Genomic DNA, 14,674 nt, shown 5'->3' with positions numbered 1-14,674 from the left:
CCTTAATTTGTGTCTCTCTACTGCTCAGATTAGGGTGGAAAGTATAATTTTAAGAGATTTACATGATGATAGAAAAGCCAGGTTACTTTTAAGGGGGATTAAAGGCAGGTTCATAGTACACTCAGTCAGTTTGCAACATTACTGTAGGGTTTTTTCTTTCCGCACTGAAACAGAAATCTTAATTTAGTTGAACCACATTATAAAATTCATTTATCAAGCACTGTTGATAGCCTCACCTGTACTAGGACTACTTCCTACATTCCGAACCTCTGACTGGCTTTTTAAAGCTTTCGTTTTCTCCTTAAAACTACCAACTGTCAAAATATTTCTTACCACCCTCAAAATTACATTGGTTTGAGATGCAGGCCATAAATAGTTATATTCTATCCTAGACCACTAACTTTTAAGGTTTAATATTTTACTATCCAGATTGGCTAAAAATTGTTGTTTTGACACAATTTGAAAACTAGGAGCCTACCTTTTCCAATAAAGCTTTTTTATGGGACATAAGATACAAGACCTTTAAATTACATTATGCTTTCTAGAAAAGCCATTTTAAATAATGTTGAGGTCTCTAAAATGTATATTACTTAGAATCACACATGTAGAACTGAAAGGAGCCTTAAAAGGTCAAGTCCAGCCCCCTGCAGTAAGGCTAGACCAAGTAAATCCAGACAAGTATTTCTCCAACCTGATCTTAAAAACCTTCAATGATGGGGATTTCACAACTTTTATATTACTCTAAGTTATAATTTCCACTACCCTTCCAAATCCTGCATAGTTGTACTCATGGAAACAGCCACTTGGCTTTACAGGTGGAGAGACAAAAAAGTACAATTTAAAACATTTCTAAAATAATTTGCTATAAATTATACAGCAACATGTTATGGCATGGTGTCATATAGACCCCAACATTTCAAATTTTTCTTGATGTTGAATATGGCTAATGTGTTTCCCAAATATGCATGAACAGACCTAGTAAGTCAGCGTATAGTTTATTTTGTCATTTCTTTCTAAGACTAGATATAGACCAAGAGTGGCCAAACTTACTGGCCCTCCGAGTCGCATACAACCATCTTCAGAAGCTCAAGAGCCAGGGCACATCTGCCGGGGGCTTGGGGCTTCAGCCCTGCAGAAGGCGCTTGACAGGGCTCGGGGCTGAAGCGCCGCTCCTGCTGAAGCCCTGAGACCTTGCAGATGCACTCTGCAGAGCAGAAGCCCCAAGACTGCCCCCCTCCCCACTGCACAGAAGCCCCTACCACAACACCCCACTGCGCAGAAGCCTCTACCCTACCACACCGCTGCAAGGCAGAGGTCCTGAGCTCCCCACCCCCAAGTCTGATAGGTGAAGAATGGTGGGGGGCTGGGGCCTCTCTGAGATGCACTTTAATGGTAAAAGAGCTGCATGTGGCTTTGTGTGCCACAGTTTGGCCACCCCGATAGACTTAAAAGAGTTTTCCATGTGCTACAATCTGCAAGTGCCACCTTGAAGAACCTTGTTCTCCAAACGGCTTTCTAACCTAGTGACAAGAAAGAATGCTGCCTCTAGGAAGGTATGGCATCTAAAGACACCTCGAGATAGATGATCACTTCCCCTAATTACTGCTCTAAGAAACATAAAAAGAGTTCTACTCAACATGTTTGGGGCAGTATTTTAAGACTGAAGTGTGGTTTCTTCTAGTTATATAATAGTCATATGAGAACTCGTTTCCCTGGTTCAGTCATGCAGGAATTAACTTCTTTCCACTTTATGACTTGTTAGCCTTCAACATTTTAGGTAATACAGATCAGTTTTCATGTACAGTCACATGCCTCTTTCATAGTATCATTAACGTCAGTAACTTTATATATAAAAGTGCATTTCCAGATATTTTTGTCAATATCACACTTCAAGGCAAGTACTTCGCCCTAATTTATAAAGATTCCAATAGCAATTATTGGAGCAAATCCCTCCAGAAAAAATGGCACAACTCCCTCACCTCCAAAACTATCTGAATCCGCCTTCAGATAAATGCCATTAAATTCAAAAATTGTTGTCTCTGATCCAAGGACACTGGCAGAAATAAATTTTTTGAAAGATATACCATTTATTTTAAAAGCCAGCTACACTGTTCGAGTAAAACATTTTTCAGAAATTCCTACTTCAAAGAAGTAGTGCTATGCAGAAATGGATTAGCCCATAGGCAGATTAACAAGTACACAGATGTCTACAGAAACTCAATTGTTTACACTAGTGTGCCAATTTAAATTCACTGCATGACTGAAAGCATTTAATATTTTGTAGTATTACAAAAAGCTTATTGGTGGGCCTTATTCTCCCACCAACATGTGTTCCTGGATTTGTTTTTAATACATTAATTAATTTTAAGTAGGTAAACAAATATAGAATAACTGGGTACAGAAAATGAACCCCAACTAGAGCAATCTAAAAAAACCTAAACACATGCACAATTTTGGTGAAACAGTCTGAACAGGCCAACTGAACTGTAGCTGAGCATTTCTTTCACCATTCAGCCAGTTTCAAGTTATGAAACCAGCACTGATTGATTAATTATTAGAGACAAACAAGATTTTTTTAGTCTTACCATATTTTTCACTTTCAAATGTGTGGAAAAGTATGTCTTAGAATCATAACAGAAACTATTTGAGAAAAATCTACAAGAATGAAACAGCAAACACCTAAGAAAAACTGGCAAGAGGCACAAACTAGACAAACACTACAGCTGAGGAATTGTGCTCAATCATTGTTTACTTCCATTTTCCCCCACTATAACCCATCTGGATTTTTAATGCTAAGAAAACACTGTTCATAGTTTCGATTGCTACACCTCAATAAGCTGGCCAGTAAAAATACTGCAATTTTTTCCAAGCGAGAAAAGAAAAAAGAAACAGCTGAAGTGCCAGATAAATTTACCTGGAACCCATTTAATCTCCATTTCCATATCATTTTCTTCCCGTTTCTTCTCTTTTTCTTGGATACTCTGCAAGAGTTCTCTGTATCTGGCAATTTGCTCTTCATCATCCTTCTGGCTTTTCTTGGGTTTGTCATCTTCTGTTTCATGGGCTACATCACCACCTTAAAAAAGAAAGAAAAAAAAAACCAGACAAACACTAAAGCAAACACTATTGTGGAAAATCTGAGGATATTATGAATGAATATTTGAAGGCAACACAACTAAGATAAGCAAACGATTTCTGGTAGAACAGTGGGGACAATCCATCTCATCACCATGAATCAATTCCTCGCTTTAAAAGATCAAATAAGAAAATGGAGAGGATACGGGAAAACTGGATAGCAGAAGGAACTAATGATAGGGTGCAGAGTTCTTCACCCCTACTGTAGGTCACTAGTTTCTGAAACCATCACAGCATATTACTAACTAAAAATCAATACTTAGTATTGGTAAAGCACTTTGAAAATGTAAAATGCAGTATAAATACTAACTAAACAATCACCACAATATTCCTGTGAGGCAGATAAATACTAATTCCTACTTTCTTAAACTTTGGTTTGTCGCCTCAATTTTAAAATGACATGCCTCTATAGAGGGGAGCCAGAACTGGAAGTCAGGAGTTCGTAACGTATAGGTCTTTGCTCAATTCACTACATCACTGACTGCAAGACACTGACAGGTGAAGGAGCCAAAAGCAACGTACCTATTTTTCCTGGCATGTGCATATGCAAATAAATATGCAAGAGGAGGAAACTAATTTATATATATATATATATTAGTTCTAGAACTTTACTTCCCTTCATAGGTTTGAAGTAAGCCTTTCCCTATATGCAACATACAGCAGGTCAAATGCGGTACTGTGTGATTTGTCACACTTCCCTTGTCACACTCCTCCATGCCACACATTTTGGTACTCTGTAGTACTCATTATTACTTAGCCAGGCATTGGCTACTGATTTTTAGCAGCAGGCTTTTCCCTATCTCAGTTTGCAGACTCCAGCCATCTGAATGCTGAAATGTATTGTGCAGGAAGTGTTAGTTGTGATTGCTGAATGGGCATAAGTACTGTAATAGTACAGTGGGGGATTATTTTGCACACAGAGTGTACCAAAAGAGTTACAATTCGATTTATGATTTTTGTAAAACCCTATGTGAGATATTAGACATCCACAACTTTTTTAAAATGCTGCAGTTACTTCAAGCTGCACTTCCCTGCAGAGACAAATCTGATGGGTAGCACTGTCCATATATGCAGATCAGGATCACTGTTGCCTGCTGTTCAAGAGGAAGGGTTCACACACTGAGTACAGTGATGCAGCTGCTCTTTACTTTAAGGCTAGAGATCGTGAAACTGATGCTGTTGCTCTACTCTTCTACTGTTCACACCAAGAAGTGTTGTTCCCTGGTTGGGAGGACTGCAGACAAAGCAGACCCTTAACTTGGCTGCTGTTGTCCACTTTGTCTAGCAGCAGCTGGAAACTGATCTCTGGGGACCCTGCTAATGGGTCTGGAAAGGGGCCAGGAGAGGAGTGTCTCCTTAGGGAGCAAGAAAAATTTGTGTGCGCGCATGCCTGGAGTCCTGACTTCAGGGGAAAGGGAAATTCTTTCTTGGGGGCATGGAGAATGGACAGCTCTACTCCGCTGAAAGAAAGTGTCCTCATGGTCAAAGAGATGGCCTTTAAATTTTACATGGCATTAGTTACTGATTTTTAGCACTAGGCCTATTTCTGTGAGAACCATTCATGAGTCAGTCCTCTTCCACTACTTGGTTCAGCTGATGAAGGCAGACTTTTAGAATTCAGATTTTGACATTGGTTTGGATACGGTTTTGATTTTGTTGATTTTTTCAAAGTACGTTACCTAAGGCGGCAAAATTAAATGGTCATGGTAATGGAAATGATTTTCCACTTTCAAATAGCAAAAATTAAGTTTTCTTTGCTCAGGGTGCAGAGTTCCTAAAACATTCAGTGTTCAACATCACTTTCAAAAAACTCTGTAAGACTCTTCATTAGCTTAGAGAAGAACAAAAAGAACATTTGACAAAAGCTGCTGGGAGGCCAGAATCAGGTGAATGCGTGTGCGAAGTCTGTTCATAGTTCAAATGGTCTTGCTGGTAGTTTTCAAGGGTCATGCTGTACTGCACAGCATGATAAACCACTTTCTGATTTTGATTAAGGATACTGTTTTTTTGTGCCAATAGTTTGTTCAAAGATTTTAGACAAAAAGTGAAATAAAGAATGCCTTGCACAGAAAGACAGACAATTAAAGACAAAGTTCGAACATATGAATGAAAAGTAAGCAAGCAACTGAAAATTGCTAAAATTGCTAAAAACTGTAGATATATTCTGATTTTGTTTAGATGACAGTACCAACTTAAATTCTTTTGTACGATTGGCCACTGTGTGGAATTGATTCATCTATTGATATAGGCAGGAATGTCACAAAGAAAGATATTTCCAGAGCAGCGGTTCAAGTTGTGAATTCTATCATTTTAAGAGCTCTTAACTTAGCAAGTTAAACATTTAGATGTAGAGAGTCTCAACATGCAGGATTGCTGATTTATAGCAGTGTCAGATGATTAAATTAAGGCCATATTCTTGGAATCATGGAAATTTTGGAAGAAGTCAGTTTATTCTTAGATCAAAAGGGACAAGATTATCCTGAACTGGCAATAGCAGAGTGACTTGATGCTTTTTGCTGGCCTCACTCAACATGCCCACAAGCCAAATATAAAACTTCAAGATTCAGAGCGACAGCAAACATCACGTTTGACACCAAAACTTATTAAAAGAAGCTGGAAACATTCAAGACTTGGATGACGGAAAGCTAAAATACTTCCCTTTGTTGAGAAAACATCTGGAAAATTCAGCAACTTTCGTGGATATCATCGGCAACATCATAGAAATTTACCAATCAGATACAATTGAGAAAACACTGGAAACTTATGCAGGATGGTTTAAGTTCTGACAGATAGAAAATAAGTTAAAATTCAAACCGCCACACAAACTGTTAGGAACTCTACTACACAGATCCTGAGTGGCTAGATTGAGAGGCAGCTCACTGCATTCCAGGAGAATGCTATCTGAAAAACAAAGTTTGTTGACTTCAATTCTCAGCTGACAAACACTGACCATGGAAGGACTGAAGAAAAACTCCTGAAAACAGTTTTTGTGAGCTTGGAAAACACTGCCATATTCTTTTTTTTCTATGAAAGACTAGCTGTAGCTTTGCTGATGACCATTCAGTTCAACGAACTTGTGTTAACTATCTTCAACAATTAACTGCCAACTCTAATATCAGAAATTGACTATCAAATTATATAGGTAGAACATACACAACACTGTAAAGAAAACACAAGCCTTTAATGAATAGCTGACTGTCAAAATGCAACAGCAGGAATCCCATGACCGCTATCTCTTCCCCTCTGGGATGTCATGTGTTGAAAATACTATGTTTGCAATTTCTTGGCATGCAATGCATAAAATGTTTGCCATCACTGCACTAGACCTCACTTCCCATTCCCCACAGGTACTAGATTGGTGTCGAAAGTGAAATAATTTAAATTACGCCCCTATGAAATCTGCCTTACCGAGAATGCAGATAGAATCACAGAATCAAAACATTAATGTGGAATCTTGCTCTCCCCCTGCACTAGGACCCCAGCAGCGGGCAGGCAGGATGGGCTCCATGGGTGAGCTAGCGCAGCCCCACTTAGAGACAAGCTGCTGTGGATCTGGAGCCTTCTGCTCTGCTGTCCTGCACAGAGCTGGGGGTGTGGTGTAGGCTGATGTTGGAGTGTCCCCCTTCCCCCGCCAGTGTACCTGCTCTCCACTGAGCTGCAGTGGGTGGACAGGAAGACATCTGCCTGTGCACTGGCCTCTGGCTCAGGAGTGATTGCTACTGGCTGAAGAAGCGTTCAGGCTGGTGAATGCTCTGCTTAAAGAGACAACATGCTGACAACACACACACACACACACTCCCCTGTGACACACACTACCTCAAAGTAGCACCCTGGATCCTCCATATTCAAACACTGTCATCATGATTGTCACATGATATGTTTTGTACAAAGTATGCCTTTTGAGGTATCATTTTAAAGTCTTGATCTATTGAACACTAATATCCTGCTGAATTGGATGTACTACCACTGCATGTGAAGTTACGAGTATTGCTTTTTGTGTTACTGAAACATGTTGGGAGAGGCCCACAGCCAGCCTTTCAGCTGCAACAAAGGAGGGCCAGAGAGGTGTTAATGGCCCATCAAGAAAAGAATCCACTAATCCAGAGACTTCTCAGGGAAGGCAGGTACACTATGGAGGCAGCCTAACCCATAACACGGCAAGGATATTTCTAGCAGCTGGCCTCTCTCCCTCCCTGCCCACACCATCTCAACAGCTGGAAGACTGTCTGGAAGGCAAAGACTTGGAACCAGAGAGATTGGTCCAATGCTGGAAGGGGTCCAGTCTGTGTATTGAGGAACTGTAAGCTGTCTATAACATCTGTTAGTGTTAGAAACTGATTCAAATCTTGCTTAGTCTGTTAAAGTTAGAATTTAAACTGTGCATTTATTTTTATTTCTTAGGCACCCCGAACTCAGATCTCTATGCCTGCTATTTATAATCATTTAAAATCTGTCTGTCTGTAGTTAATAAATCTGTTTTATATTTTATCTAAAACAGTGTGGTTTTGGTTGAAGTGCTATGGGAATCTCAGCTCAGGTTAACAAGAGCTATTGCACGTCCATTACCCTTTTGTCAGAGTGGTGAACTAAGAAATGATCTTACACCAGTCAGGCTTCTGACCAGTGCAAGTTAGTACAGTTCTGGGGTGTAGTCTTGTCCCTCCCCAGCTGGAGCTAGGAGCTCCCTTTGCTGGGGCACTCCCAGCAGCACAGGGAAGATCAGACAACTCCACAAGTCTCTTCCAGCTGCAGGAACCTCTGGGGCTGCTGCCGAGTCCCAGAGAGCTCCCTGTAGCAGAGGGAGGCACCCAGAGGTGGGTCTGGTCTCCCCCAGTCTTTGCCCAGAGCAGCTGTTTAGGAGATGGACAAGTCCTGTCCCTCCCCTACCCAGCCAGAGCTAGGAGCCCCCTTTGCTGAGGCACTCCTAGGAACAAGGGGACATCGGATTTCACAGGGAAGGGCTTATTTCATGGTCCGTGATGCGTTTTTCATGGCCATGAAATTGGTAGAGTCCTAAAAATAACACATAAAAGGTCTTCTTGTCATTGTTCTGCATGAAACTCTACTGAAATGAAATTTCTCCTGAACTCAGTGACCATTTTGAACAACAAGAGATGGACACCTATGTCCCAAAAGTAAGCCTCCTTGGTTCATGGATCCTGTTTGTAATTTAAAATATCTTTAATTCAGAAAGAAAAAAGTATATTAATTGCACAGTAACATAATAGGTAGCATTATGATTAGCTTCTGGAGGGAACAAGAGAACCAATTTTAGATTATTAGATGCAAGGAACTAAGGCAAGCCTTACCAGAAAAGGTTCAGGCCCAAATACATGGTATACGTTTACAAAAAAGAAGGGTTAAGAAGGGTTTGTAAACCACCAAAATACAAACTCCTAAATACAAGTGCTCACATTCCTCCTTACAACGGAATAGTGAAAAACATTTTTAAGGACTGGCTCCACCTTGTCTTGTACTGAATTTAGATTAAAAGCTAATAAATGCCTAGTAGTTTAGTCTATAGATTTTTGTCTGAACTTATCATAGGTGTTAGTAGTGAACCTTATATTTAGGTTAACACTTTTCATTATAAAGATTCCTGCAAACTTTTTTTTTTTGTTGCAAAGCTCTAATGCCTTTATTGTTTGCAGCAAGCCTCTTCAATTTCACAGGGAAACTCAGGTTAGAAAAGTGCCATTCCTTCGTCCCATGTATTTATAAACTGTTAAAGTCATTAATTCCCATCACTTGCTTTTCCTCTGGAAGATGTTGGCAGCATGCCAAAATAACTGAACATGAACATTCTAAAGAGGTGAGCCCTCATTACTACCATCAAAGTAGCAGGAACAACAGTACACCGTACTGTGTACACCTGGGAGCTGCTAGGGCAACCCTAGTGGATATGGGGGTAGGGAGCCAACCTAAATAACCTCCTGTTTAATACAGTTCAGAAATATACATTGTTAAATTACACATTAATCCAATTTTGTTGTATATCATTGTCCAGTTGTACCTAACAAGTGTAAATGCATACAAATGTGTCTAGATTTTCTTTTGCAACTGGCCATTTATAAGAAGTTGGGTGTACTGTAGTTTAATTTATGATAAAACCATATTTATAACTTCAGTAGTTCTAAAAGTAAAAATATAATTTAAAAAGTTACCCTCAAATTTAAAGGGCTAGACAAAGTTTATTGATTCACAAGGATTTTCAAGCTGAAAATAGGTATAGAAAGGAAATTGTCTGGATTTTATATCTTTAAATATAATTATCAATAAAATTAAAATGTGTAGATTAAAAAAGTTGCATTCACTCTTCAGTGCTACTGATAAACATCATCTATATTTGCGCACATCAGTCATTGGTGGTAGAGCACAAAACAGATCTTCTGCCTCCATCATATTAGGCATGAATACTGCAGTATATGCCACTCCCTATGCAGATCCCTGCTGCAGTCAATGGGCTCTCCACAGAAGTCTACCCATGCAGAGACTGGTACAATATAGGATTAGGCTCATCACAACTCCCTTCTACAGTAGTCTGTTTTGGTCTATTAATTTGTTTGAAAGAATTAAGCAGTAGGATGAGAGGAGAAGAGAGAATATTTTCTTATCTCTAGTGAGGTGTTATAAAACAACAGAACAAAGAAATTAACTACACAAATTGCATTGTTACGAGAGAACTAGAGTTGACATAACTGCAGTCATTTTGCATGCTCAGCCACATTAACTAAAAGCGAGACCACCACGCAGTCAAGAATAGTTTGGTCTTTGCCTAAGCAGACAAAACAGCTGTAGCGTTGCGAATAAGGATAGATAAAATGACAGATCCATGAAAACGAGAGGGAGTGTCGATAGTTGACCTTGGACCTGCGTGTCTGTGACCATGAGTAGTTGTTTTTTTGCTGGGAGTCGCTCTGCTGATAAGTAGAATTATGAGTTATTTGCTGATGCCAAGGAAATTGTTAGTCCACAGTTTACTGTGAGTTATGTGCTTTGTTTTGAGCAACCTATAAAAGAGATTAATTAGAGTGTGTAATTTGGAGAAGTTGGGAAACAGATTTCAACCAGTTAAGAGACTGACATCCAACTCCCAAGCAGTAAGGACGAAGGCTGGCCACCAGAAACCTGCTGCTGACCACCTGATACCATCTCAGACTTTGGGTAACTATATTTGGGGTATTTCAGATGTGTGCTTTAGACTCAATAAAAACAAGGTGTTTTGGTTATCAATCACTTATCAGATGGAGGAGCTGTGTCCCCACTGATTTATGTTTTAAACCACCTGGAAAACAAAGACTAGTTATCATAGTTTTGGGTTCAGAAAACTCCAGGTAATGGTGTGCCTAATTTGGAGTGTCCTTAAAAATAGCCAAACTGATCACTGTGGTTCCTGCCCAAAATAGCAATTAAGCGCTAGATTTTAATTCACAGTACAAAGGCTTAGTGACTGGAACATATTACCTCAAATAAAGAAAGATACAGGAGCAAAATAATGGAGATATTTTGTGCTATGAACCAGAACATACAAGGTCACTGAAATGCTTGACATTACACAAATGTTTTATGACAGCAATGCCAACAGCCATGGCAGACATTTTTTACTTTAAAAATTCCATATAAAAGCAGATTCGGATGGGGTAAAAGAAACACTATTTATAAATAAAATACTTTTATAAGTTAAAAAATATAAATTAAAAAAGTGCCTAACATTCTTTCCACCCTATCACACTTTTACATTTCCACTCAAACAGCTGAAATTCATTTTTTCTGTTTGTGCTTAGTGCCACAATAATAATATGAGATACATGACAGGATTCCACCCAACAAGTCAATGAATAAAACATCAGGAACATGTTAAAGAAATAGCAATGTATTTCTTTCTGTTAAAAGCTTATTGTTAAAAACAGAATTAGAAGCAAGACTTTTCCATTTTGAAAGAGTACTGCCAAGTGTGATGACAGTTCAATTTTTTTTTTCTCCCTCCAGTAACAGAACTTTTTGAATCTCTAACGTATTGGGTCACTCACCGTGAAGGTCCACTTCCACCATCACCCCACCATATGCACTACCTCTCCCTGCACACCTGGAACCTTTCAAGAATTAAGAAAAATTAGAGTATTTGTTAAATAACTAACTTGCCCTTCCCCTACTGCTCTGAGAAACCTGAGTAAAGTTTCTATAGACAAAGTATTTAAAAACAGCTCGTAGCAATGTGTTTTACAATTCATTCGTAAGTAAAATGAGGACCAAATGGGCATTATTCTTGGCACGATATTACCAAGCAGAGGCTGCTGCCAGATGAATTCCCTAGGCTCTGAGTAAAAGAACTGGAACAATTCCTTGGAACAAGATGGAAAGATCTCCTGTATGTTCCTGTAACTCATCTCTGATTATTAGCTTCCTTTAATACACTGCAAGTGTCCCAGATCAGTTTTTAAAACTATTTGAAAAAACTGACCAAAGCTTCACAACATTTTATATTCCTTCCAATTTACTTTATGACAGTGGTGGTAAGGTTACATAAAGTTCATATGGAGGGAGAGCAAATTAGGAAATTTAGGAATCTATAAATGACAACATGTTGACTAATAGATACCAGAGGATTTACTAAAGTTATATTGCGTTCTCCTTGCACCCCAAAGAAAGTTGAGAGAACTGAAAACTGGTTGAAAGACAGTATCACTACATTATGTCACTAATGTTCCCTTAATAAAAGGAGTGCCTAGTAACAAAAACCCAAAACATATAATCACAGCACTTCCTTTTCATTAACTTGGCAAATATATTAAAAATACCCCTTAATGTTCTGTTGAGCTGGTAATACAAGATAATACTCTCTAAAAGGTTTTGAAGAGGGAAAGTACATCCACAATTGTACAGCTAGAAGGCTAGGTTCTTGAAAGAACTGAAAGACACTGTACATCCTGCTCCTTTTTAAAAATATCAGAACAAACAGTAACCTACAACAACAACATCTCTTTTCCTTTAGTGAGGAAGGTGACTGCAATGAGGCTTGTGAATTCACTGGACACTTGAGAGAAATACTCTCATAATCAGACAGACTAGAAATAGTACGGATCTTGGTAAAGATCTTTCCTGCCTAACAATAACTGCAGCAATCAAATTCTCTGCTGGTGATTTAAACTTTATGGGAAGATAACGGACACTAAAAAGAATTAAAGTTACAAATTCGAATAGTGTTGGGTCATATTTAGTTATGATTTAGTGTATTTAAAATATAAAAGACTCATTAAGGAAAATATATGTGGACCTCTCAGTATTCAGGAAAAACTATTTTTTCTATCCAAAAATGTGATTCCAAAAAACAACCTTAGCTCTGCACACTGATTCCCACCATGCTACCAGAAACCCTCTTACATGTGCTATAGATATAAATGAAGTATGGACTACAAACTTTTAAATCACTACTCATCCACAGCATGTAGCTCTCAGACCATCCTCTACTTCATCACCTATTAGCCAGAAATTCCCACATCTTCCCTCTTATCCTCTATATAAGGAACAGAGAATACACCCTCCCCAAGTTAATCACCTAGCTGTGACCAGGAGACAAACATCTTTCTCATTCCAAAGTCAAAAAACAATCTGCCCTGCTAACCACCCTAGCCATATTCCTACTCCAAGTTAAAGACCTCACTTTCCAAACACAGACCACACATCTATCTTCATTCAATTAACTATAGTCAGAGGCTGAGGGTTGCAAAAAAAAAAAAAAAAAAAAAAAAAAAAAACAAACAAACAAACAAACAAACAAACAAACAAACAAACAAACAAATCAGGCTAACAATTAAACTGTTCACCATAGAGAGGAGAAGCAGACAGCAAGTCTGTATAATGTAATACTGGTATTATGGTTATTATGAGAAACAACTTATTACGATATGCCTGTTAAATGGATATTAGACAGTTTTTCAGGGGCAGAGGCGGTTGTTTCATGAATACACAATGATATTTTCTATATTAATATTTATTTTAGAGATGTCATCTGTGTATGCTTGAATATGCATATGTTCACTGAACTGTCCATTTCCACACGTGCAAATGCTCAGTCCTGCAGAAGGGAATTGCTTGTTTTGAAAGATTAACTGCAAAGTTTATAATAAATACACAATAGCAATCTTGATTTAAATAAAGTTCGTCTATTAATTTCCTTATTTAAAGAATGCAAGGCCAGTAGACATTTTAGGAATAAGACAGGGTCCCTACCTTCCTCTCTTGCATCTCTGATTGAAACCCAGAAGTTCAAACTCCGCAAGACACCTGGTTCCCTAGACATATATTATTAATCTGCGGAGTTCACAAGCTTTGCATGATTCTCACCACCCCATGAGCTACAGAGCTTTAGAACTTGCAATCCCCAATTTCTCTTCTTCCTTATCTTGCACTACCTTGTGGAGCTTTTCCTCAGCATCTCCTTGCCTTGCACAGACTTTATAAAGCACAAATTGGGCCATACAGACTTTAAAGCACAAGTCACTGTACCAAATGATAAGCAGATTTTTCTAGTTGTCTTCACATTGCTATCCTATGCTCTAGTCAAAGTAAGTATATACTATTTCAAGTTTACAGTCAAACTTTTTTTAAAAAATCCCCACAAATGAAAAAAAGTTTGATATATGAGTATCATTTCAAAAATTTAATCATCTCCAAGTTATGGATGTTTAAAAAAATAGGTTTTAAGCTTGCCAAAGAAATCCTCAACTGTTCTGAAAGTAATCACAAAAAATACTTCTCCAGTGCAAACTTTTAAAGGGCATGAATTTAAACACTTATAAGTTAAAACTACCAATATTAGAGAGAAAGCTGCTACTGAGCAAATCCCACACCACCATTTGGTCCTGGGAAGGTCCTAGATGGATTGTCACATCCAGGGCCAGATAAACCCACCTAGGCAAATGTACACTTCTCCCACCCTGCTGTGGAGGGGAGGCCTGGAGGGGGCGGGGTGGGGGGGGAGGAGAGAAGAGGAGAGCAAGCCCACCATGTATTCAGCCTGCAGCGGTGGCTCCTGTTCCAGGGTGCTGGGCCTGGCTCCCCACTCAGGGCACTGAGACCTGGTGCAAGAGGTCAGAGCACTGCTCAGCTTTCACCTGGCTGTCCCATCATCATACGAGGGGGGTCAGGGACAGCCGAGCCAAACCTGAGTGGTGCTGCGACCCTGCATGCCTGGTTGCAACACCACACCGCTGGACCAGATTTGGTCCAGCCCAGGGCCTCCCCTCCACATCAGCCAGGATTAGGGTTGTGGGGTGAGGGTGGAGTGTGAGTATACCTAATGGAGAGTCACAAAAAAGGACAAAAACTGCAGCTAGTTGGCCTCGAAACCACAGAGGAAAACCATAAAAAACCAGAGACTAGAACCCTCATTGTTTAGCTTCATAACCACGATGTTCTTTCTACCACTGGACTTCAGAGAAAACATCTTCTACAATACAGTATAGGAAGCTTACGCTTTTTCTGAAATTTAAGCAGCTATTAGCTGGCAGACTTCTTACAAAAGTATAACCAATACATT

At 39.2% G+C, this 14,674-nt stretch overlaps 1 protein-coding gene across 1 annotated transcript in view; it reads right to left on the bottom strand.

Annotated features, from left to right (window-relative positions):
- Positions 1-14,674, bottom strand: part of ESF1 (ESF1 nucleolar pre-rRNA processing protein) — a 72,189-nt gene that overhangs the window by 35,530 nt on the left and 21,985 nt on the right. Inside the window, exon 10 of the mRNA XM_074949619.1 lies at positions 2,915-3,076. Within this exon, the coding sequence (XP_074805720.1) occupies positions 2,915-3,076 (162 nt within the window). The remainder of the gene's footprint in view (positions 1-2,914; positions 3,077-14,674) is intronic.

Source organism: Natator depressus, chromosome 3, assembly GCF_965152275.1.
Source record: "Natator depressus isolate rNatDep1 chromosome 3, rNatDep2.hap1, whole genome shotgun sequence".
NCBI classification, from domain to species: domain Eukaryota; kingdom Metazoa; phylum Chordata; order Testudines; family Cheloniidae; genus Natator; species Natator depressus.
The sequence above is the reverse complement of the archived record's forward strand: the minus strand, read 5'-3'. Positions and strand labels throughout refer to the sequence as shown.